The sequence below is a fragment of the Cupressus sempervirens genome, chromosome 10 (genome assembly GCF_028749045.1).
Source record: "Cupressus sempervirens isolate cs-2001-9-10 chromosome 10, ASM2874904v1, whole genome shotgun sequence".
NCBI classification, from domain to species: domain Eukaryota; kingdom Viridiplantae; phylum Streptophyta; class Pinopsida; order Cupressales; family Cupressaceae; genus Cupressus; species Cupressus sempervirens.
Window position 1 is genome coordinate 162337387 of NC_143127.1, and position 26582 is coordinate 162363968.

Below are 26582 nucleotides of genomic sequence, written 5' to 3' on the forward strand. Positions count from 1 at the left end.
GAATGTAACTAATTTGGAAAAGTTGCACAGTTTTCTTGCAAAAGTTGTCAGCAACTTTTTTTCAAAACTGCCGATATGAGCAACTTTTCATATGAAGACTTCAAAACACATTCTAAACTTGATATTATTGAGCATCATGGCTATTTAGGCCATATGAAACCCTCCTAAACACCTAAAACATATATACCCTATAGGCTACTTACATCCTTGGTTTATAGGGTCACCAAATAAGATGAAGTGCCTACACAAATGGGCTCAATTTATTCAAACCTTTCATAAAACTTCATAAAACCTCTAATTACATCCAAAGAGGTATGAGGAAGGAAGAATGAAGACAAGATGGAGTTTTTATCCATTCCTCTAATACCAAGCTTTGTGCTCTGCACCATACTACCCCTCTCCAAAAGAACTCAAGTCCCTTGAGTTGGGAATGGTGTTAAATTGATAGCCTGCTTTCTCTATCTCTGCTTGAGTCATCCATGTTGCATCCTCCTCAGGTAACCCAGCCCATTTGACCAAGTAGGTATAGTATGTGCCTCTTCGTGTCTCCATAGAAACTCTCTTGTCCAATATGCACTCAATTTGGAGTTTATGTGTCTTTGGCAATGCAACATCAGTAACCTGCTCTTCCAGACCTGTACCTACATCCACAATATCAGTAGGTTCTTTGAAAGCAAACAAATCAGAGATATTAAAGATTGGTGACAATCCAACATCCGGTGGCAATTCAATTTTGTATGCATTGTTCCCACATTTTTGTAGGATCTTAAATGGACCAATTTTCTTTGCCATCAACTTGGTATGCTGTCCCTTTGGCATCCTCTCCTTCTTCAAATGGACCATGACAAGGTCTCCAACCTTGAACTGCAAATCCCTTCTTTTCTTGTTGGCATGTTCTCTGTACTTGTCTGCAGATTTAGACAGCCTGTCTTTCACTTGGTGTTGTACCTCCTTCATCACTTGTGCAAAGTCTTGAGCTTGGGCACTTCTCCTCTCCATCTGACTGACATCCCTTAACTCTAGTACTCCCCTTGGGTGTTCACCATAAACAATTTGGAATGGTGTCAAACCAGTACTTCTGTTTACTGAATCATTGTATGCATATTCAGCTTGTGGTAATATGTTATCCCATGATCCACCATATTGTTGTGCCAAGCATCTTAGTAGGTTCCCTAGTGACCTATTTGTTACCTCAGTCTGCCCATCTGATTGAGGGTGATAGGCAGAAGAAAAATTAAGGTTTGTTCCAAGTCTTTTCCAAAGAGTCCTCCAAAAATGTCCTAGGAACTTGGAGTCTCTGTCTGAAACAATAGACCTTGGTAAACCATGGAGTCTTACCACTTCTTTGAAGAATAGACCTGCAATGTTTGAAGCATCATGTGTAGTTTTGCAAGGGATAAAGTGAGACATTTTGGAAAATCTGTCAACAACCACAAACACACTATCATTTCCTGCCTTAGTTTTTGGTAATCCCAATACAAAATCCATGCTTATTGAATCCCATGGTCTGTCAGGGATAGGTAGAGGAGTATAAAGCCCTGCATTTGATGAGTGCCCTTTAGCCTTTTGACAAATTATACAAGATTCCACAAACTTTCTTACATCGGTCTGCATTTTTGGCCAATGGTAGAATCTCCTAACTTGCTCAAGTGTTTTGTCTAATCCAAAATGACCAGACATGCCCCCACTATGTTTTTCTTTGATTATATTCTCTCTATATGATCCCTTAGGAATACATAATTGTCCCCCCTTAAACAATAAACCATCTTGAATTAAAAAATCAGAGAGCTCTGTGTGATACCTGCCTTCCATGCTTTGGCAAACTTTATAAATCTCTTTGAAATCCTCATCTTGGCTGTATAGATCCTTCATACCTTCTATGCCAATGGTTTCAAGTTCAATTGATTGAACTAGGAGGTTTCTTCTGCTTAGGGCATCAGCAACTTTATTTGTGATCCCTTTCTTGTGCTTGATTGAGAAAGTATATGCTTGGATGAACTCCATCCACTTCATGTGCCTTTGATTCAATTTTTCCTGCCTGTTAAGAAAGCTCAAAGCCTGATTATCAGTAAAAACAATAAACTCCTTGGAAAGTAAATAATGCCTCCATCTTTTTAAGGATTGGACCATAGCATACAACTCTAGATCATATACTGAATATTTCTGCTTTGCTTCATTTAACTTCTCACTAAAGAAGGCTATTGGTCTGCCCTCTTGACTCAATACCCCACCAATAGCTTTAGTGCTTGCATCACATTCTATGACAAACACTTTGTTGAAATCAGGGAACTTTAGGACTGGTTCTTGTGCTATCTTCTGCTTTAGCATTTGGAAAGATTCTTCTGCAGCATTAGTCCATACAAAATGACATTTCTTGCCCCCCTTAATGGTATCCACCATTGGAGCAGATATCCCACTAAAATTCCTTATGAATTTTCTATAAAAATTACATAAACCATGGAAACTTTTAACCTCACTAGCAGTGGTAGGAGATGGCCAATTTATTATAGCTTCTACTTTGGATGGATCCATTTTCAAAGAGTCCTTAGAAATAACGAAACCAAGAAATATCAGTTCATCCTTCACAAATATACACTTTTCCAAATTGATCTTGAGATCTTCCTCATGCAATCTTTTTAGGACCAAATCTAGATGTTTGAAGTGTTCCTCTTCATTCTTGCTAAACACTAGTATGTCATCTAGGTATACCACAACAAACTTGTTAAGGAAAGGCTTAAGTACCTCATTCATCAATCTCATGAAGGTACTTGGGGCATTTGATAGCCCAAATGGCATCACAAGCCACTCATAAAGACCCTCAGTTGTTTTAAATGCTGTTTTCCACTCATCCCCTTTTCTGATCCTTATCTGATGGTATCCACTTTTTAAGTCTACCTTGGAGTAAATTTTAGCCCCTCCTAAACAATCCAACAAATCTTCCATTCTTGGCATGGGAAACCTATACCGGATGGTTATCTTGTTTATAGCCCTTGAGTCCGTACATAGCCTCCATGTTCCTTCCTTTTTTGGTGCAAGTACTGCAGGTACTGCACATGGACTCACACTCTTCCTAATCAGACCCTTAGACAGCAACTCTTCTATTTGTTTTGCTATCTCCTCATTCTGTTCTGGAGTCAACTTGTATGCAGCCTTATTTGGTAAAGTGGCCCCTGGTATGAGGTCTATACAATGACTCACCTCTCTCTCTGGTGGTAAAGTAGATGGTACACTCCCTGCCACAATCCCATGATACTTGTTTAGTAAATCCCTAACCTCCTTGGGTCCTACATCATCTTTTTTCAAATCTGCTCTAGGCTTGACTAGGTTCCTTGATTCTTGTTTTGGTCTTACCACTATTGCAAAGCAGGGTGTGTCCTTTTCTTTTATAGTTTTGAGGAATTCCTTCTCCCCTACTAAAGCCACACTACTAACTATATGGTCTGATTTGCTATCATCAGGCAATGGCCTCATTGTATACTTAACACCTCCCTTAGTTATTGTATAAATGTTGGTTTCTCCATCATGCCTTGATTTTACATCAAACTGCCATGGCCTTCCTAATAAGAGGTGATATGCATCCATCTCAGTGACATCACACAAAACTTTATCAGAATACTCTCCTAATGTGAACTCCACCCAAACTTGTTCATTTACCAATGTTTGTTTGTCTTTTGTTAACCAAGAAGCTTTATAAGGGTATGGGTGTGGTATCCTAGGCAACTTTAATTTATCCACCATTTCTTTAGATGCTATATTGTCAGTTGATCCTGAATCCACAATTAACTTACATACCTTTCCTTTCACCTTGCAATGTGTCCTGAACAATGTTTTTCTCTGAGGTGGTTCTGCAGGTTGTGGCACCTTCAAAAGTGTCCTTTGCATCATGAGGCACTCTCCAGTTTTAGGATTAGCAAGTCTAGAGGTTGTGGTGTGATAGGATGAGATGCTTTGCCCATCCTCTTCTTCTTCTTGCAATAGATTAATTCTCCTATCTCCGGGTCTGCTGCTGTCTCCTCCTTTTTGGGGACATCTAAAGGATTGATGCCCTGTCTGATTGCAAATAAAACACCTACCAGTGAAGACCTGGCCTCCTCTGCTCCTGTTGCCATTCCTTCCTCTATTGCCATTATTGCCTCTGCCTCTAAAAGATCCTCTTTGACTGGTATCAATATTCTGATTCTGATTTTCATCTCTAAAACCAGAGCCTCTGCCTTGAAATCTGCCCCCTCTTCCTCTGAAATTATTGCTACCTCCTCTTTTGTTGGTGTTTGAATCACCTCTCCTCTTATGCTTCTCTTCAATCTTCAATGCAAGATTAAAACACTGGTGTACAGACTCCAAATTCACCAATGTCAATTCATCTTGAATAGAATACTTCAAGCCACTTACATACCCAGCTAGTTTTTGTTTATTTGTCTCATTGACCTTGGCTCTCAATGTCAAGTTATGGAACTCTTGTGTGTATGTGCTCACATCAAGATCCCTTTGTTTAAGGTTATGCAACCTTTGGTTCACAAGGATTTCATAATCCTCGGGCACAAACTGCCTCTTGATCTCTACTCTCATTCTTTTCCAAGTAGTTATGGGCTCCTTGCCATCCTCAGCCCTCTCATTCTGAATAAAATTCCACCAGCTTAGTGCTGCACCCTTCAACTTAGTCTTGGCAATCTTTACTTTTTGGCTTGGTGGAATGTGGTCAAATTCAAAGTGATTGTCCATGGCTTCAAGCCAATCAATGCATTCATCAGGATTGAGTTTTCCTTGAAATGTAGGGATCTCTCCACCCTTGACTCCCATCCTTTCTAGTGCTTGTAAGAGAGGCCTTTGATCAGGTGGTACTGCTGCTGCATTGTCATCTTGCTCCACCTCTTCATTTTCTGATTCATAGTTTTCTCCTCTCTTCAACTTGCCCTTGAGTCTCTCCAACTCTCTCTTGACTACTCTATTCTCTTCTCTAAAGGCCCTACTTTCAGCCATTTGTTCTTGTACTATCTTGGCTAGTTCTGCATTTGTGACCCTCAGAGGGAGAGCCCTCTCTGGTCCATCTTCTCCTTCAGACATGATGAAAACAGGTCTTAACCTGCTCTGATACCACCTTGATGCAGAGTTACACACCGGAAGTGTACTCTTGGTCTAGATTGCACTTAGACCCTTCAAACAAGCCAAACTTGCTTCTAACCTTAGGAGATCCTTAAAGGACCTTCCACTCTTGGCAAATAACCTTCTCACAAGGTTTGACAACCTTCTCAATGCAAGGAACAGGTAAGCAAAGTCTGCTCCCAATTTGTCTTTAGAAATAGTATCCCTCAACTAGGCCACAACAAGGATCTATGCTTTAGGCCTCTCAACCACTTGATCTGATGGTCAACACACCTTCACCTATCCCAATATACTCTGAATCAACAACTTTTCAGATTCCCACACTTTTGTAATACACCCAACCAATTCCTACCTAGTAAATCCTAGTAGGTCAGCAAAACCTGAGTTTCAGCAATATCTTTTGATTTCCCCAAACGACTTGGTAAATAAAATAGAGTTTCAGATACCCTTTTGACTCCTCTTAAAGACCTCCAAATCTTAAAATCTCACTCCACTCCAGCATATCCCAACCTATGCAAAACATGCAGTCCTAATAGGCCTAATTAGGCTTGGTTTGTTAAGCAAGTGCAAGGAAATGGGTACACAGAATAAGATACTGACTTGGATGGTGTTAGGGAAGGTCTAAGACTTCCAATTCAACCCTTGGTTGCACTCCAATCAACCGAACTTCACAATTCTACTTCCAAATCTGAATTCCGAGTTCAAATTCTATGCCTAACTTGAACTAGGGCCTCATTGAATCTTGGACTCCCACCATAGAAACTACTCCTACTCCTAGAATCAACAAATGGTACATGTCTTCTCTCAGATTATTGGGTTTTGCACCCCTGAGACCAATTAGGTGCACTCTAATGGCTCATTTGCACAAAACCCTGATTTTATGGAGGGTTTGGGACTGGTTTCACCCAATTTGCTCTAACTTTGTCCAAACTCCTTCAAATCACTCGAAACAAAATGCAATGAGTCAGTGGGACATAAAACTCTGCAAATCCACCATTAAACTTCTAATCTCACGTCCGTACCACACGTGCAACCTCTGAAAACAGCGAGTTAAACAGAAAAATAGGGAGTTCTTTATTCATCCAATGAAAAATCCGTACAATGAAGTTCCTCTGTTCTTTTGGGAAGAGGATCAATATATTTATAGCCTAATGACACCTAAAAACCGACCTCCAAGGCAGTTAGAGGTCGAATGTAACTAATTTGGAAAAGTTGCACAGTTTTCTTGCAAAAGTTGTCAGCAACTTTTTTTCAAAACTGCCGATATGAGCAACTTTTCATATGAAGACTTCAAAACACATTCTAAACTTGATATTATTGAGCATCATGGCTATTTAGGCCATATGAAACCCTCCTAAACACCTAAAACATATATACCCTATAGGCTACTTACATCCTTGGTTTATAGGGTCACCAAATAAGATGAAGTGCCTACACAAATGGGCTCAATTTATTCAAACCTTTCATAAAACTTCATAAAACCTCTAATTACATCCAAAGAGGTATGAGGAAGGAAGAATGAAGACAAGATGGAGTTTTTATCCATTCCTCTAATACCAAGCTTTGTGCTCTGCACCACTAGCGGTCCTAGGACCCCTAGGGACATATGTTGTCATTCAATGGGTCAAAGGGGGTCATTGGTCACCCTACGAAACCCTTTAACTCATATGAACGATTCAAATATGTCCCTCTGGGTTCTAGGACCCATAGGGACATATGTCATCATTTAATGGGTGAAAGGTTTACATAGGTCACATTATGACCCCCTTTGACCCATATGAACGATTCAAATATGTCTCTAGGGTTCCTAGGAACCCTAGGGACATATGTTATCATTTAATCGGTCAAAAGAGGTCATAGGGCACCCTATCACCCCCTTTGACCCATATGAATGATTCAAATATGTCCTTAGGGGTCCTAGGACCCTAAAGACATATGTCATCATTTAATGGGTCAAAGGGGATCATAGGTCACCCTATGACCCCCTTTGACCCATATGAATGATTCGAATATGTCCTTACGGGTCCTAGGACCCATAGGGACATATGTCATCGTTTAATGGGTTAAAGGGTGTCATAGATCACCCTATGACCCCCTTTGACCCATATGAAGGATTTGAATATGTCCCTAGGGGTCCTAAGACCCCTAGGGACATATGTCATCATTTAATGTGTCAAAGGGGGTCATAGGCCACCTTTGACCAATTTGAATCATTAAAATATGTCCGTAGGGGTCCTATGACCCCTAGGGACATATGTCATCATTTAATGGGTCAAAGGGAGTCATAGGTAACCCTATGACCCCCTTTGAGCCATAGGAACGATTCAAATATGTCCCTCAAGGTCCTAGGACCCTTAGGGACATATGTCATCATTTAATGGGTCAAAGGGGGTCATAGGTCACCCTATGACCTTTGACCCATATGAACGATTTGAATATGTCCTTAAGGGTCCTATGACCCCTAGGAACATATGTCACCATTTAATGGGTCAAAGGGAGTTATAGGTCACGCTATGACCCTCTTTGATCCATATGAACGATTCAAATATGTACTTATGGGTTCTAGGACCTCTAGGGACATATGTCATCGTTTAATGGGTCAGAGGGGGACATAGGTCATCCTATGAACCCCTTTGACCCATATGAACAATTCGAATATGTCCCGAGGGGTCCTAGGACCCCTGGGGACATATGTCATCTTTTAAAGGGTCAAAGGGAGTCATAGGTCACCCTACGACCCCCTTTGACCCATATGAATGATTCAAATATGTCGCTATGGGTCCTAGGACCCATAGGGACATATGTCATCGTGTAATGGGTCAAATGGGGTCATAGGGTGACCTATGACCCCCTTTGACCCATGTGAATGATTCGAATATGTCCCTATGGGTCTTAGGACCCCTAGGGACATATGTCATCATTTATGGGGTCAAAGGGGGTCATAGGGCACCTTATCACCCCCTTTGACTCATATGAACGATTCAAATATGTCCTTAGGGGTCCTGTGACCCCTAGGGACATATGTCACCGTTTAATGGGTCAAAGGGAGTCATAGGTCACCCTATGACCCTCTTTAACCCATATGAATGATTCAAATATGTCCCTAGGGGTCCTAGAACCCCTAGGGACATATGTCATTGTTTAATGGGTCAAAGGGTGTCATAGATCAACCTATGACCCCCTTTGACCAATTTGAACCATTCGAATATGTCCTTAGGGGTCCTATGACCCTTACGAACATATGACATTGTTTAATGGGTCAAAGGGAGTCATAGGTCACCCTATTTCCCCCTTTGACCTATAGGAATGATTCGAATATGTCCCTATGGGTTCTAATACCCCTAGGGACATATGTCATCATCTAATGGGTCAAAGGGGGACACAAGTCACCCTATGACCCTTTTTGACCCATATGAATGATTGGAATATGTCCTTAAGTTTTCTAGGACCCCTAGGAACATATGTCATCGTTTAATGGGTCAAAGGGGGTCATACGTCACCCTATGACCCGCTTTGACTCATATGAACGATTCGAATATGTCCTTAGGGGTCCTATGCCCCCTAGGGACATATGTGATCATTTAATGGGTCAAAGGGAGTCACAGGTCACCCTATGATCCCCTTTGATCCATAAGAATGATTAAAATATGTCCTTAGGTGTACTAGATCCTCTATGGACATATGTGATTGTTTAATGGGTGAAAGGGGGTCATAAATCACCCTATTACCCCCTTTGACCCATATAGCCCATTCGAATATGTCCCTAGGTGTCCTAGGACCCCTAGGGACATATGTCATCGATTAATGGGTCAAAGGGGGTCAAAGGTCATGCTATGACCCCCTTTGACCCATATGAATGATTCGAATATGTCCTTATTGTATATGAGAAATATGTTAGCAAGTAATACTAATCTATTAAAAAACAAAAGCATTAACTAGCATATAAACCATAACATAAATGAGAGACTAAAGAGGAAACCCCAATTGAAAATGTGAGCCAAATGAATGGACTCTCCCAATGGGATTTAGCTCCTTGCTTGGTAGATGGGTCTAAAGATTGGGATGTATGCTCAAGGTTCCCAAAAACTAGCTTCAATGGAGATGAAAAATGGAAAATTGGTAGCTTTGTGAGTTCTCAATTGGGCATCATAAGGGTATGGTTGATGGCTTTTTGGCTCTCAAAAGGGCATTATAACTTTAGCTCCAAGATTGTGATGAAATGGCTTGGGAGGGGATTCAATTTATAGGCTAAGGGCTTGAGGGATGGAGGGCTAAGATGGAAGGAAAGATGAAAGCTTAAGGAGGGCTAGGATGCACTAAAAAGGGAGCACATGGATTGTGCTTGTTTAGCATCAATCAGGGAGTGACACATGTCACAGGGTGAGTGGATGGAAGGAAAGGGGAAGGATGAGTCATCAAAGGAGGCTCAAAGGATAATATCTTCATAATGATCCTTCATTATGGCTTGTAAGAGCTTGTAAGAGTCTTTATGGCTTTTGTAAGAGCATTCATTGTTGGGTGGTTGGGATATTTTGGAGGGAGTTGAGATTGTTGACTTTCCTTGGCTTAAGAAAGTATTAAGCTTGCTTAGGGAATGTGACAACATTAGGGGGTGGATTAGGCTTGGGTTTAGGATTAGATTAGGGATGTTAGAGATTTGCAAGTGGATGTCATTCATGAGGGTGGGTGAGTTAGTGGCTAAGCTTGGTTAGTATGGGTGGATGGGGTGGATTAGGCTAAAAAGAGGGTTTAGGAATAAGTTAAGGGTTATTAGATTTATGGGTTTTATTTATCAAATAGGTTTATTTAATAAATCGGGATTTTGGATTTAGATAGAAGAATAGGATTTAATTGATAAATGATAAGTTATTTGATTTATCAATTAGGACTATAGATGATTAATTAAATTAATCAGCTAGGGGATGGCAAAAGATTAATTAAATAGGAATTTAATTAATGATGCCTTTAGAGATAACTTAATAGGATTACTGAAGCAATGTAATCAAATTTAGGTATCTACATTTTCCCCCTCTTTGACATAGTGTTGAGACAACACTATTTCAAAGAAGTTCGAATGAAGACAACACAAGGAAGATGTTTTAGCAACGAGGTTGCCCCAGTCTCGGATAAGAAGAGGAGAGACTAGACTTAAATGATGCCCCCTCAAGAAGGTGGCAGGGAGAGAAATGAGGCTCGAAAATTTCTTGAAAAGTACAAGAAATTGAGATGAGCTATGATACAGGTTGGCAAAGAGAAGGGGCTGAATTAGCTCAAACTCTCATTACGGGAGGATGATAAAGGAAAATCAGGGGCACAAGAGTAAAGCAAGCTTAAGAATTTCTAGGATTGGGAGGAGGATGGATGATTAGAGCGCTATAAAATGAATCCATAGTAGGGAGATGGATGATGGGATGATAGAGCTAATGCAGTAGGATTTCAAAGAGTCAGATTGGCTGAAGATGGGTTTCAAAGATCCCTAGGACTAGGATTGTGGATCTTGAAAGATGAGGCTTGGTGGGTTGATTAGATTGGTGGATCCCTAAGACTAGGATTGTGGATCCCTAAAGCTAAAGGTGAGGAGTGATTCAAAGAGATACTGATGCATAAGCTGGGGTAGGAGAGATGGATGCTAGATATGGATGGGGGATAATGGAGAGAAAGGGATTCCATTGAAGCTTTTTGAGCAGGGGGATACTTCAAATAGAAGTACCACCATGTAGTTGAGCACTAGATTTTCTATAGGACTGTTGGTTAATTGCCAAGGTTACTAAGAACATCAAGGCTTTTTCACCAACTATCCAGGGGACTAACAGACTGACTCAAAAAAAACACACAAAGATTGCCCCAGCATCACACATGAATCCTAGAGGAAGCAACGTGGAAACGACACTGGAGAACCCACAAGCAGAAAAGAAAAACAAATGAAAGACTTGATCAAGACCTTACACTCTAATTGCCCCATTCGCAGCATACTATGATATGGAAGATCGTGGCAACCTTGAGGAGGGAACAAGGAGATTTCTTGGAAAAGATACTTCAAGACCCAAAAGGGAAGATCCCAAATCAAAAGAAAGTGAAAATCCAAAAGAGAACCGTTTGCCAATGAGATGGGTAGGACGAGGTACTAACGGACCAAGATTAGACATGAGGAAAGCTATATCCTGCGAGGATCTATCGGAGAGCACCTAAGCTGATGGATCTGGATGAGTGATGCCTCTGGCAAGCTGAACTAAGAAGGATAACACTTTGGTGATAGGAGATCTAGCTAAAGGATGCAATGGAATAGTTAACCAAGATGTGCAATGGGTGCAAGATGTTGATCAAGGACGAACTGACACGAACGCTGGATAGATACAATGGTACTAAGCTAAAGAGGATGTACAAGCTGATGGACCAAGATATGTTAAAAATGTACAAGTTTGTTCATGTTTTGGTTTTTGTGAGATGGAAATGTTTGTGAAGGATGGGATGTCTATAATAGGTGATAGGTGGATAGGTAGATGGTTTGCGAAAAGCTTAAGTGAAAATGGGGTTTTGTGTGTGCACGTGATAGTATACAAGCTAGGATACAAGATTATTTACAGGCTAGAATATGGTACAAACTTTGGACAAGATTAGGATATACAAGGTATGGTACAAGATTTAAAAGGTATAATACAAGCTTTGGTACAAGATTTTACAAGCTGTATAGGAGGTATTTACAAGTTCCATTAGATTTTGGATATTTGGTTGGAACACTAAGGGAACAAGCAGGTATTTTATGGGATGGTGGGTGAATGGATGAGGGATAGGATAGTGATAGATAATGGATTAGTCTTAGTACACAAGGTGCCTGAATTACCAGGTTTTCACCAAGGTACCTATCCAAGGCACTTGAATTGCCAAGTTTTCACCATTGGACACTTATTTCTCTTTACTATTTTTTTTTGTATTTTTCAAAAGCTGGGTATACCAAGGATCTTCAAGCATAGAACTTCTTGAGATGAATGATGCTAGTAGGATCATTCAAGAGTTCTCCTTTCGATGTAGATAGCTGATAGGCTTCGGAGCCAAAGGAAGCAGTGACAACATAAGGACCAAGCCATGTAGGTTCAAACTTGCCTTTCTTTTCTTGATCTACTTGGACTTTCATGTTTTCTTTGAGGACCAAGTCACCTGGCTGAAAGTTTCGTGGAAGCACCCTCTTGTTGAAATTCCTTTTGAGATGAGTTTGATAGATTGTGAGATGATCATAGGCTTGTTGTCGCTTCTCGTCTAAGAGATCTAGCTGGGTGAGCCAAGCTACTTTGTATTCTTCATCTGATATTTGCCCTTGCAAAGATATGCACAAGGAGGGAAGTTCAACCTCTATAGGTAGTACCACTTCGGCACCATAGACTAGGGAGTATGGAGTTGTGCCTGTGGATGTACGGAAGGAAGTTTGATAGGCCAATAGGGCTGGATTTATTTGTAGGTGCCAATCACGGCCGAAATCATTGACAACTTTCTTTAGGATTTTGAGGAGGGTTTTGTTAGTTGCCTCTTCCTGGCCGTTACCTTGTGGGAAATATGGGCTAGAAAAGCGGTGACGGATGCAGAGGGAAGTGCATAATTCTTTCATGTTGAGATTTTCAAAGTTACCTCCGTGGTCAGTGAAGATGGTGGATGGGATGCCGAAGCGGCAAACAATGTGGTACAAGATGAACTTGGAGACTTGAACTCCTGTAGCTGAGACTAGGGGGACTGGTTCTACCCATTTAGTGAAATAGTCTGTAGCTGTTATTATCCATTTATGTCCATCAGATGAGAGGGGTGTGATAGTTCCAACTAGATCAAGGCCCCAACAAGCGAAAGGCCAAGGTGGTGCAATAGGCTGTAGATCTTGTGCTGGAGCGTGCACAAGATTTGCATGCTACTAACATGGGAGACACTTTCTGACAAAGTCAGTCTTCTTCAATGGTAGGCCAATAGTAGCCTACTCTAAGGATTTGTCACACTAGGACAATACCACTTGTGTGGGCACCGAAAAGTCCAGAGTGTACTTCCTTTAACACCATCGCGGCCTCGTTTTGGTCTAAACATCGAGAGAGAGTATCGTGATAACCTCGACGATATAGGGTATTGGCTATGACAACATAGCGGGATGATTTTTGGATGAGGTTTTGGCATTGGGTACATGTGAGGTGAGGGGATATGATACCATCGTTAAGGTAAGCGTGAATCTCATGGTACCAAGGGGATTGGGGACCAACCAAGATACAAATACAGTTTGAATCCTCATTCGCATAGGCAGGTGTGAGGAGTTGCTCCACTAAAAACTCATACTGTGTAGCTGCTTGGGGAATTTCCAAGAGCGAGCCTATAGTAGCCATAGCATCTACTGCTTTGTTCTGTATTCGAGGCACTTGTGTAAATTGAAGCTTTGTAAAATGTTGGGTCAGCAGATCAACTAGCTCTTTGTAGGGTAATAGATTTTCATCTTTGGTTTGATATTCATTTAGGGATTGCTTGATGATGAGCTGAGAATCACCAAAGATTTGTAACTCAGTGATATTCCATTCTATAGCTATCTTTAATCCTACTATGAGGGCCTCATATTCAGCTATATTGTTGGTGCTAGGGAATTGTAGCTTGAAGGCTTTTGGAATGTAATCTCCTTGAGGTGTGACCAACAATATTCCTACCCCTGATCCATGAGATGTGTATGAGCCATCAAAATAAAGTTTCCATGGGGGCTATTCTTCAATTAGGCAAATATGCTCATCTGGAAATTCTGTGATCAAAGGATATGCATCTATTAGAGGTGCATCAACTAGGTGATCTGCTATAGCCTGCCCTTTGATTGCCTTTCTGTCCACATACTGGATGTCAAATTCGCTAAGGAGCATAACCCATTTGGCCAAATGGCCTGTAAGTGCTGTTTTGAAGAGCATATACTTGAGAGGGTCAATCTTGGAGACTAGTTGGATGGTATGACTTAGCATGTAGTGGCAAAGCTTTTGAGTTGAGAAAACAACTGCCAAACAAGCTTTTTCCATAGGAGTGTAATTGAGTTCATTACCAACTAGGGTTCTACTAATGTAGTAGATAGCTCTTTCTCTGTTGTAGTCATCAAGCTGTGCTAGAAGTGCCCCTAGAGTAGTAGGTGTTGCTGATATGTACAAAATCAGGGGACGACCAGGAACTGGTGGAACCAAGATAGGGGGATTGATGAGATACTACTTGAGATGGTCAAAGTTGCGCTGACATAAAGGATCCCACTTGAAGTTCTCATCCTTCTTCAGTAAATGTGAAAATGGTGTACACTTATCCGCAAGCTGGGAGATGAAGCGTCAAAAAAATTGGAGCTTTCCTTGAAGAGAGCAAAGCTGTCGCAGTATTTGGGGAGGAGGCATGTCTAAGATAGCCTTGACCTTCTTGGGGTCGATCTCTATACCTCGTTTAGAAACTATGAAGCCTAGAAGCTTGCCCGATGTGACCCCAAAGACACATTTCTTGGGATTCAGCATGAGATGATATTTGGCTAACCTATCAAAGACTTTCTCCAGGTCAGCAAGATGATTCATGAAGGTATGAGACTTGACCAAGATATCATCCACATAATCTTCCAAAATGCTATGGATGAGATCATGAAAAATGGCTGTCATAGCTCTTTGATAGGTAGCCCCAGCATTCTTTAGGCCAAAAGGCATCATGTTGTAGCAAAAGGTTCCCCAAGGGGTAGTGAATGTTGTCTTATGCTGATCCTCTTCTGCAATATTGATTTGATTATACCTAGAAAATCTATCCATGAGGGACAAAATTTCATGTACAGCTGTAAGATCAACAATCATATCTATGTTGGGCAAGGGAAAATCATCTTTTGGACAAGCTTTGTTAAGATCTCTGAAATCAATGTAGATTCTGATGTCATTGGAAGGTTTAGTGATAGGGACCATGTTGGAGATCCACTCTGAGTAGTCGATAGGTCAGATAACCTTAGCAGCTAACATTCTCTCTAATTCAGCTTTGACCAATAATGCCACCTTGGGGTGCATTTTTCTAAGCTTTTGTCTGACGGGCTTGATCTTTGGATCGACTACAAGATGATGAACTACAAGCTTTGGATCAAGCCCTAGCATGTCTTGATATGACCATGCAAATCGACCAATGCTCTCTCTTAAGACCTCAAAGAGGAGGTCAGCTTGGTCCTGTGATAGGGATGCAGCAATGTGAACAAGCCTAGGGATCGTTGAAGAATCGATGTTGACTTCCCTAGTATCCTCAATTAGAATAGAAGATATCTCTGGTTGATTATCTTGAGGAGGTAATGCTAAATCCTCATGTTCTGCTTGTGGCCTTGGATTTCCTTGCTGAGGGGTTCTCTTTGCTGCCTTAGCTAGTCTCATATTCACCTTAGTTCCAGTTTTGGGTGTATCGAAACTAGGTTGGGGATTTTCTCCAAAATACCCTTCGGGATCTAGCTTGTAGATATAGGCAGAATCTGGCTTTTTTTTCTTGTGAGGTGTTTTGGCTCCCATGAATCTCAAAAGTGCTTCCTCTGATGTGAACTCATCAATGTGTATGACGCTTGGTTGGTCCCAATCTATGAGTTGTGGATGGGCGAGTGGTAGGTCAATGAGGTGGATGGATAGTTCTTGAAGAACAAAGTCTCCGAGGGAGATTTGGTCTAGGATATCGTCATAGGCTCTCTTTTCAACTTCCTCAGGAATGTATTTAATGTCGACAAGGTCATGGTGAATGTTCGAAAAAGTGTGACTGTTCTCATTGGTACCCCTAGTTGTGGGTATGCCAAAGCCAAGACCTGCCTTCGATTCCCACTTGTGTGCGTCGATGGGGCACTGCATGCCTCTTTCTTCTGGTCCTAGACCACCACCTTGATAGTTCCATTTGTCAGTAATGAGCTTATGTTCTTGGGGATACTTCTGGCTAAAGTGATCAAGGTGTGCTTGACTTCTTTGAGGTGCATCCTTATGTAACCATTTGTTGATATCTGGAGTGAGCTCCTCATGAAGAGGGATTTTCGAGGATACAAAGGTTGTTGGGCCAAACTGTTTGTATAAAGGAGGTGGAATCTCCTTAGCTTTGTGATATGTCAGTCTTCCATGGGCATGTGGATCAAGTGGGAGTGCCCCAACAACAAATGCATCCGACAGACTATACTCTCCACAGCCTTTGTTATTGATCTTCACAGTAGATAAGGTGGAGGCGAGAATGGTTTCTAGGTCATTAAAATTGTGGGATGAGCTGGCGATGGATGTGCCAATATCAATTCTAGGGCAGTGGTTTGTATATGAAGCTTCAACCGCATTGCAGTAGGCAAAGGGTTCTGGATCGGCATGGATGGTTACCTTAGTGCCTTGATGCAAAAATTTGATGCACTGATGGTAAGTGGATGGAACGGCTTTCATGGCATGAATCCATGGGCGACCAAGGAGGATGTTAAATGGTAGGTTTAGATCAATAACATGGCAGAGTGTTTCTTGGATGACTGGCCCAACCTTGATTGGCAGTAAAATAGTTCCTTCTATGGTTCTTTCCAAGTTGTCATAAGCTTTGATGGTGATAACCTCACTGATGATATCTTCCTCAGTATACCCAGCTTGTTTTATAAATTTTAGGGTGCAAATATTCAAAGCTGATCCATTATCTATCATTACACTTTTCACGGTAAAGTTGGATACCATGATGGCTATGCGAAGCGAAAGGGTGTGATCTGGCTCGACCATGGGTATGTCGATGGGTTTGAATGATAGGGCACATGAGGAGGATAGGTGTCCAACAAGATTACAAAAATCAGTAGCATTGATATCAGAAGGGACACAAGATTCTATGAGAGCACTATCAAGGATGTTCTTGTACACATGACTAGTGCGAAGAAGGTCTAAAATGGAGATTTGGGCTGGCATGTTCCCAAGGTGTTCCAAGATATTGAACTGGCTTTTTGACAGAGCTGATGGTGCTAGTGAAATTGGTGGGCCTGCGATGTTAAAACGGGCTCTTTGAGTGGTGATTGCACACTCATTGTTTGGTCCTTAGATATCGATAACATTGACAGAAGGCTCTTTCTTGGATATACAACCTATAAGGCTACCATAGTCTATATAGGATGAAGTGTGGTCATTGTTCTTCCCATGCTGTTGGTTTGGCTGACATTTGTTGGTGTTGTTGTTGTTGGTTTGGATAGGTGCTTTTCCAAGATTTTTATTGTTGTGAGAAGGAAAAGCATTTTGATAGATTTGTAAGCCTGCATTGGGAGAGGTTTGGGCACCAACAGTGATTTCCTTCTGATCAATGAGGTCCTGCACATAGTCTTTCAGTTTCATGCATCTGAGGGTAGTGTGACCTTTTACCCTATGAAATTTGCAGTACTCATTATCTTTGTACCATGCAGCTTTAGATTGGCTTGGGTCAATTTGCTGGGTAGGAGGAAATTTGATGAGGTTTTCCTTGACTAATTTCTCAAAAATGACATCCAAAGGTTCACCAAGGGGTGTATAATTTCTAGGTGTATGTTGGAATTTGGGCTTTTGTCTTGCAACTACATTGATGGCATTAGCTTGATTGCTAGACCCTTGGAAGTTGGGTCTTGGATTGTTGTTTTGATAGCTTTGATTATTCTGTTGTTGGTAGTTGATAGCTTGTTGATTGTTTGGTTGATATGGTGGGTTGGACTGGTTGTGAGAAGGATCGACAATATTCACATGTCTGGTGTCAGTGAAGCCATCTATTGCAACATGCTTGTTTTTGTTCCAATATCTAGACTTGTCATTGGAATGTGATTGATTTTGGTTGGCTGCCTTGTAAATCTTGACCACACCATCTTTAACGAGTCCTTGGTCAAGGATCATTCCTTTCTCTTTGATATCTTTGTAGGTCTGCAAATAGTTCATGGTCATGTGGTGAGCCAAGCTAGGATGGACATTATCAATAAACATTTTCACCACATGGTGCTTTGGCAAGGTGCAGGATATGCAGGTGGTAAGGGTTTTCCATCTTTGCAGGTATTCAGTGAGGCTTTCTCCACCTTTTTTCTTAGTATGGACAAGGTCAACTATTGATAGCTCTGTTTCAACAAGATGGGCATATTGGGCTACGAATGCCTCAGATAATTCAGCAAAGCTTTTAATTGTGCCATAGGGGATTCTATAAAACCATTCAAGAGCTGGTCTAGCCAAGCTTTTGGGAAAAAGGTGCAAGAGGAAGACATCATTGTATGCCACGTCCTGGCAGTGCATGTAAAATTCTTTGATATGTGTGACAGGGTCTCCTTTTCCTCTGAATTTGTCAAATTTGGGTACCTCAAAGTGTTTGGGAAATGGTTTCATGGTAATGGCTCTATCAAATGGGTAAGGACACACATTCTCAAACTTGAATGTCTTCGGATCATTCCCTTCTTGGATGGCTTTCATAGTTGTCTTCATTTGCTCCCATTCTGAATTGATAGGTGATGGTTGGGGTGCCCCCAATATAGGAGTGCCTTGAGGTAGGTATGCACTAGATGGGGCCACCGAATATGGATGGATGTGAGGGATTTGCTGATAGGGATTGTACATTGTTTGGGTAGCTGCATGGTGGATGACGAGTTGTTGAGGGGGAGGTGGCGCATATTGCTGCATGTGCTGCGAGGCTTGCTATTGATATGGGATTTGAGGTTGGGATTGAGGAACATAAGCTAGCTGTGGGATAAATGAATGGATTTGTGGAGGTAAGGTGTAAGATGGTTGTGAAGCTTGGGGAAAGGATCGGGGGGCTTGTGGGGTTTGACCAAGGTATGTGGGCTGTGCCCCCATTTGGGATGGCACCTACAAATAATTGGTGGTCAGCTGGATTGGTGGGTTACCTCCTAGAAGTGGCATTGAAAAGTAGTTGGTATTAGGAGGTAATGGATTAGTTGGTGGTGGAGGTGGTGGGAATTGAAAGCTAGGAAATGGAATTGATGGGGTTTGATAGCTTGGTGGTTGGATTTGGAAGCTTGGTAGAGTGGTGGTGGGAGCTTGGGTCACTTGAGAGCTGAGCAGAACATTGGTAGTAGCTTGTGGGGTTTGATAACTTTGTGGAGTGAGGGTAGTAGCTTGTGGATTTGTGGCTGATGGCACTGAGCTCCCAAGACCTAATGGAAATGATGGGATTGTGCTTTGGGCTATGTTGAACAAGCTGGGGGTGATGAAAGGTTGATTACTTGGCCCCATGGGCAACATCCCTGTTGTATATTGCTAAGGTTGGCCAAAGATGCTAGCACTGATTTGGGAGATGGGTGGATTTGGAAGGTTGGGTTGGGGAGCAACAACAGCAATAGTGAAGGGCATGAATGGTGAGGTGTTTTGGGTAAAGGGGGTTTGGAGCGGAGAGGTATGAACCAAGGATGGAGTGGTGGCGGCTGGTTTGGCTTGCAGCATGGAGATTTCAACTTGGGTGGATGATGGTATGTTTGGGTCTATTGGATCATATGGATTGGCTGGAGGCTCTTCTTTTGGCATATATTGAGGATAATTTGGATCATAAGAGCCTATGGGTGGTGGCAGCTGCCCAAACAATGGGTGAGATGGATTTGATAATGGATGGGGTCTTCCAAAGTCAAAGGTTCCTACATTGTCCCTTTGAAAATTAGCCATGATTGTCTCTTTGTTCTTGTTTATAATGGCATTTAACAATACTGCATTTCCTGGTTGGTTCATGAAAGCTTCAATGTCAATAGGTGATGGCATAGCTTTCTCTGGGCTAAAGGATGGCTGATTTCTCAAGGGGGGTGAGGCTACTCGATCCAAATGATAGGGATCCATTGTTTCTTTCTTCTTGGCTAAGCAAGTGACAAGTGGCATTAAAAATGCTCCTAGGGATGGGATGCAACAAATGCTGGTGGATGCAAAAAAGGGGGGAAGGTTTTTCTATGCAAATGATTTCCTAGGTTGAGGCAAAGCTATATGACAAAACCTAAGGAGGATTGGGTTTGGGATTCTAACTTCAAAAATATGATGCCAAAGCACAAAAGGTCTGATTTCCTATGTGCAAGCTTCGTGGTGATTGTGTCAACTTAAGGATAGACTGATGATCCTTTAGGAAGAACACAAGATTGACCACTTGTGGATCCCAACCTTTAGCTCAAGGTGATGAGGGATGACAAGTGACAAAGCTAGATTACCCTAGACAAAGCTCTGTCAAAGGGATAACCTTGGTGAGGTTGGTGGATTTGAAAGTTTTTAGGAATGGAAAACTTTTGGCAAGGTGACAACAAATTTTGAAGGCTTGGATGTGAAGATTTTGGATTGCTGGCTAGATGGTTTGGTCCTAAATGAGATGAATGAGCTAATAATGCTTAAGGGGATAACCTAAAATGGCTGAATTTTCTACAAAGATGACTCTAAAGTGAAGCTTATCCAAAAAGATGTGGAGAAACAAGGGGGTCTAATCATAGAAATCATGCCTAGTTGGTAAGGAATAAGCATTGTTAACTCCTGGATTTTGGCTAAATTTGATGGTGCACTCTAACCAGGCCTCTTGAACTGCTTTGTCGGCAACTTTGTCCTCTGCTTTGTGGAGTTTGGCAATTCGAGGGCTTAGTGTTAGTTCCTTTCTCTTGGCTAAAAGTTCTTGGTATGCCTGAGATGGCTTGAGTTTGACTTTGTGGAACTTCTATTTGGGTTTGGGTTGCTCTGACATGAATTCTTGGATCTGTTTGGCTTTGAGAGACCTCGGTTATTTTGCTTCAACTTGTTCAACTTCTAGGATAGGCAGTGACTACGCTAAGTGTGCCCTAAGCTAGGATTGACCAAGTTTGGCAAACATGCATTCAATAAGTAAAAGACCAAATAATAGATAGAAACAACCAGATAGTAGTTTTGATTCCCAAAATGTGATACTTGCACCAAGGAGTGTGTATGTTCTACAAATGTTTCGATTAGTCACTTTAAACACATTAACATCCTAGATGGTTGTCTATAAGGCTGACAGTTGGTTTAGCTAGGGAATCCTCGATATACCCAAAGGTACGTGAGGCCCAAATCCATAGATGAAACAAAAAATATGTCACACAGCCAAGAGGAGCAGTAACCCACTTCTCCTCTTTCACTTCTCAAGGGTATAAAGTTCCTTGAGGCTTAGCCCGAGTGACAAAAATCTTGATTCCCAGAGAGGTGTTTTTGGATTCACCTCCTGATCTTTGTACTCTGCCAAAACGCTGGAGTTGAGGTCATCCCAAGGGGTGATGAAATCCCCAAGTAGGCCTCCTAAAAAGAAACAAGGTTTTGGATCCTAATCTTATGCACACAAGATGGCCTCGAAAGATGATAGGGGGAGAGAAGACTTGGATGACCTTGGGCTAAAAAACATGCTTGTTCTTTTACCAACTAACTCTTATGTGTGCTGATCTAGACCTTGCAAGCACTCATGTTTAAGAGACAATGTTTAATTCCAACTTGAAGTGCCAACAAAACAAAATCGAGCAAAGAATGAATACAAGAAGAAGAGTTAGGGTCAACAAAAAAGTAAACCCGCGCGCTCGGAGGCCCTCCACGTCAAGTATCGATTGATTTCCTTTTAAAGCATTCAAGAGTTGGTGTGATTTTGTTTTAAAGCCCAAAGCAAAGATGTGTGAGACTCGATTTGTCAAGCGCATGCCCGTAGGCCCTCCACGTCAATAGTTGTTCAATTTTAGTGCCCAAACTTGAAGTGTGATCGATTTAATCTAGAGTTTTGATCATTTAAGAATTTTGATAAAGTTAAAGCAAATGTTCAAGGACCAAGTGAGTGAGTTAGATTGTAGAACATTTAACACCTTTTTCAAGTAGACCCATCCCCATAAATGGCACTGAGATTGCAACCAATGGTTGAATTGATGGGTGATTAGAAAAGAGGTGAGTCCAAGGAACTACTCAAACTGATTTTTGCAAATTTGTATTTTAACTTAACAAAGTTTCTTGAATGTCCAAAAATCAAACTTTACCTAGATTGCATGTGGAAAAGAGATTTGTTTTGTTCAATTTTAGAAGCTCCAAATGAAGTGTTTGATATTGCAATGGTTAATTGATCCTTGACATTCAAGATTGGATTTGTTATTTTAATCATGCATTCAAGGAAAATTTGATTTTAACCCATGGCATTCAAGAGTGTTTTTTTTAGCAACATTCATTCAATAGAAAATGTGTTTAACCATTCAAGTTCATTCAATGAAAACCCTAAAACACATGATTAGTCACCCAAAAAGTTGCTCCAACCTACAATAAGACAAAAAAGACATTGATTAGTCACCAAAATCTTCAAAAAGGAAAGCTTAACTATGGGAAATTTTTTAAAAACTTTTTTTGTGGTTTTTCCTATGCGTAAAAATGCTTAAAATGGTCTAAATCCTACGAAACCACTAAAAGTCAAATTTTAAAGCAAAAGTGCAACAGTGACAGGTGAAGACGACAGTTCATCAAGCGCAGACGCCAAACTGCAGAGATGCTAATCTGCATAGATGACAAAGGAAGAGGCAAAGACGTCAGATTAAGTTGGCAGCGGCGGAGATGACAGTTTGTTTGCTGGCGGTAGCGGAGATGAAAATTTGACTGATGGCAGCATCGGAGACGACGATAAAAGCCAGGCAGAGACACTGAAATGCGGAGACACTGATCTACACAGATGACATAATTCACTTTGGAGATGACAGTTTTAGATTCGGAGACGATAGTCAACCAGTCAAAGACGCCGATCTGCGGAGACAACATTGCGCAGAATTTGGTTTAAAACATGCGGATTTTCTTCAGAAAAATTTTGGAATTTGATTTTTGAAGCTTCGTTTTTTCTCCCTAATGCTTCCTTTAACCTACAAGAACAAGATTAAACCCTACAACTCACTCAAATGACAAGAAACATTAGATTATTAGCAAAAAACAACATATAGATAGAAATAGAGGATTAAATGACCCATAGTAGGGTCCCACCGAGTGTGTCAAAATGTATATGAGAAATATGTTAGCAAGTAATACTAATCTATTCAAAAAAAAAATCATTAACTAGCATATAAACCATAACATAAATGGGATACTAAAGAGGAAAACCCAATTGGAAATGTGAGCCAAATAAATGGACTCTCCCAATGGGATTTAGCTCCTTGCTTGGTAGATGGGTCTAAAGATTGGGATGTATGCTCAAGGTTGCCAAAAACTAGCTTCAATGGAGATGAAAAATGGCAAATTGGTAGCTTTGTGAGCTCTCAATTTGGCATCATAAGGGTATGGTTGATGGCTTTTTGGCTCTCAAAAGGGCATTATAACTTTAGCTCCAAGATTGTGATGAAATGGCTTGGGAGGGGATTCAATTTATAGGCTAAGGGCTTGAGGGATGGAGGGCTAAGATGGAAGCAAAGATGAAAGCTTAAGGAGGGCTAGGATGCACTCAAAAGGGAGCACATGAATTGTGCTTGTTTAGCATCAATCAGGGAGTGACACATGTCATAGGGTGAGTGGATGGAGGAAAGGGGAAGGATTATTCATCAAAGGAGGCTCAAAGGATAATATATTCATAAAGACCCTTCATTATGGCTTGTAAGAGCTTGTAAGAGTCTTTATGGCTTTTGTAAGAGCATTCATTGTTGGGTGGTTGGGATATTTTGGAGGGAGTTGAGATTGTTGACTTTCCTTGGCTTAAGAAAGTCTTAAGCTTGCTTAGGGAATGTGACAACATTAGGGGGTGGATTAGGCTTGGGTTTAGGATTAGATTAGGGATGTTAGAGATTTGCAAGTGTATGGAATTCATAAGGGTGGGTGAGTTAGTGGCTAAGCTTGGTTAGTATGGGTGGATGGGGTGGATTAGGCTAAAAGGAGGGTTTAGGAATAAGTTAAGGGTTATTAGATTTGTGGGTTTTATTTATCAAATAGGTTTATTTAATAAATGAGGATTTTGGATTTAGATAGAAGAATAGGATTTAATTGATAAATCATAAGTTATTTGATTTATCAATTAGGACTATAGATGATTAATTAAATTAATCAACTAGGGAATGGCAAAGGATTGATTAAATAGGAATTTAATTAATGATTCCTTTAGAGATAACTAAATAGGATTACTGAAGTGATGTAATCAAATTTAGGTGTCTACACTTATGGGTCCTAGGACCCCTAGGGACATATGTCATCATTTAATGGGTCAAAGGGGGACATAGGTCACCCATGACCCCCTTTGACCCATATGAACGATTTGAATATGTCTCTAGGGGTCCTAGGACCCTTAAGGACATATGTCATCATTCATATGGGTCAAAGGAGGTCATAGGTCACCCTATGACCCCCTTTGATGCATATGAATGATTCAAATATGTCGCTAGGGGTCTTAGGACCCCTAGGGACATATGTCGTCGTTTAATGGGTCAAAGGGGGTCATAAGTCACCCTATGACCCCTTTTGACCAATTTGAACAATTCGAATATGTCCTTAGGGGTCCTATGACCCCTAGGGACATATGTCATCGTTTAATGGGTTAAAGGGTGTCATAGGTCACCCTATGACCCTTTTGACCCATATGAACGATTCGAATATGTCCCTAGAGGTCCTAGGACCCTTAGAGACATATTTCGTCATTCAATGGGTCAAAGGGGGTCATAGGTCACCCTATGACCCCTTTTGACCCATATGAACGATTCGAATATTTCCCTACAGGTCATAGGACCCCTCGGGACATATGTCATCATTTAATGGGTCAAAAGCAATGATAGGGCACCCTATCACCCCGTTTGACCCATATGAATGATTCGAATATGTCCTTAGGGCTCCCAGGACCCCTAGGGACATATGTCATCGTTTAATGGGTCAAAGGGGGTCGTAGATCACCCTATGACCCCCTTTGACGCATATGAACGATTTGAATATGTGCCTATGGGTTCTAGGACCCTTAGGGACATATGTGATCGTTCAATGGGTCAAATGGGGTCATAGGTAACCCTATGACCCCCTTTGACCCATATGAACGATTTGAATATGTCCCTATGGGTCTTTGGACCCCTAGCGACACATGTTGTCATTTAATGGGTCAAAGGGTGTCATAGGGTACCTATCACCCCCTTTGACCCATATGAACGATTCGAATATGTCCGTAGGGGTCCCAAGACCTCTAGGGACATATGTCATCGTTTAATGGGTCAAAGGGGGTCATAAGTTACCCTATGACCCCCTTTGACCAATCTGTAAAATTCGAATATGTCCTTAGGGGTCCTATGACCGCTAGGGACATAAGTCATCATTTAATGTGTCAAAGGGGGTTATAGGGTGACCTATGACCCCCTTTGACATATTAAATTACGACATATGTCCCTAGGGGTCCTGGGACCCCTAAGGACATATTCAAATCGTTCATATGGGTCAAAGGGGGTCATAGGGTGCCCTATGACCCCCTTTGACTCATGCAACGATGACATATGTCCCTAGGGGTCCTAGGGACATATTCGAATGGGAAATATGGGTCAAACCCTCTTTGACACACTAAACGATGACATATGTCCCTAGGTGTCCTAAGACCCCTAGGGACATATTCGAATCATTCATATGGGTCAAAGGGGGCCACAGGGTGCCTTATGACACCCTTTGACCCATTAAATGATGACATATGTCCCTAGGGGTCCTAGGACCCATAGGGACATATTCGAATCATTCATATGGGTCAAAGGGGGTCATTGGGTGACTTATGACCCCCTTTGACTCATTAAATGATGACATATGTCACTAGGACCATAGGGACATATTCGAATCATTCATATGACTCAAAAAGGGTCATAGGGTGACCTATGACCTCCTTTGACCCATTAAATGACAACATATGTCCTTCTGGGTCCTAGGACCCCTAGGGACATATTTGAATGGGCCATATGGGTCAAAGGGGGTCATAGGGTGACTTATGACCCTCTTTGACCCGTTGAACGATGAGATATGTCGCTAGGGGTTCTAGGACCCCTAAGAACATATTCGAATCATTCATATGGGTCAAAGGGGGTCATAGGTCATTTGACCTATTGAAAAGGATAATGCCAAAATTGAAAATTTGGAGAATGAAAATTTTGAAGAAGAAATGCCACCAAGTGATAATCCAAATTGCATAATTGACCATGTTGAAGATGACAATGAAGAGGAAACTAATGCACAAGAACCTTACATATCTCCTAATTATAATTGATATGAAGGTTCTAAAACACCAAAATGGATAATTGAAATTAATGAAACGATTATTACTAGTTTGGAAGGAAAAAAATTAGAAAGAACCATTCGGTTATGGGCTTCAAGACTATATTAGATGTTTTTCGGGAACAAAACAGTGGTAGAGCAATGTCAGCTTTTCATGCGCTTATGAAAGATGCAAAAGATGAGACCTATGCTTTCCAAATTGAAGATTCGTGTCAATAAAAAGTTGGAAAGAAATGCCATTATCATGAAGAATCTTTTCAGTGCTCTCAATAGCATTGGGAAAAATAGCAGAGAGAAGGATAATAGAGATGCTCGAAGGGTTATTACAACCTCTTTGGTAAGTCATCATTTGAG

The 26582-nt window shown here is 41.2% G+C and overlaps 1 protein-coding gene across 1 annotated transcript; it reads right to left on the minus strand.

Moving 5' to 3' along the window:
* Positions 1-390: 390 nt before the first annotated feature.
* On the minus strand, positions 391-22784 carry LOC149533104 (uncharacterized). The gene is made up of 3 exons (XM_089805804.1): positions 22474-22784; positions 3040-5080; positions 391-2544 (listed from the first exon to the last, which is right to left on the minus strand). Exons 1-3 carry the CDS (start codon positions 22782-22784, stop codon positions 391-393), a joined length of 4506 nt encoding a protein of 1501 aa, XP_089661930.1.
* Positions 22785-26582: the final 3798 nt, after the last annotated feature.

What these genes read in the sequence shown, in the direction of transcription:
- LOC149533104 (XM_089805804.1), bottom strand. Translation starts at nt 22,784, where the DNA reads ATGTTGTCTCCGCAGATCGGCGTCTTTGACTGGTTGACTATCGTCTCC. An exon ending in ATGAACTGTCGTCTTCACCT is followed by an intron (nt 5,081 to 22,473) that starts GTCACTGTTGCA and finishes GTATCAGAGCAG; the next exon opens with GTTAAGACCTGTTTTCATCA. An exon ending in GTCCATGTGCAGTACCTGCA is followed by an intron (nt 2,545 to 3,039) that starts GTACTTGCACCA and finishes GTTATTTCTAAG; the next exon opens with GACTCTTTGAAAATGGATCC.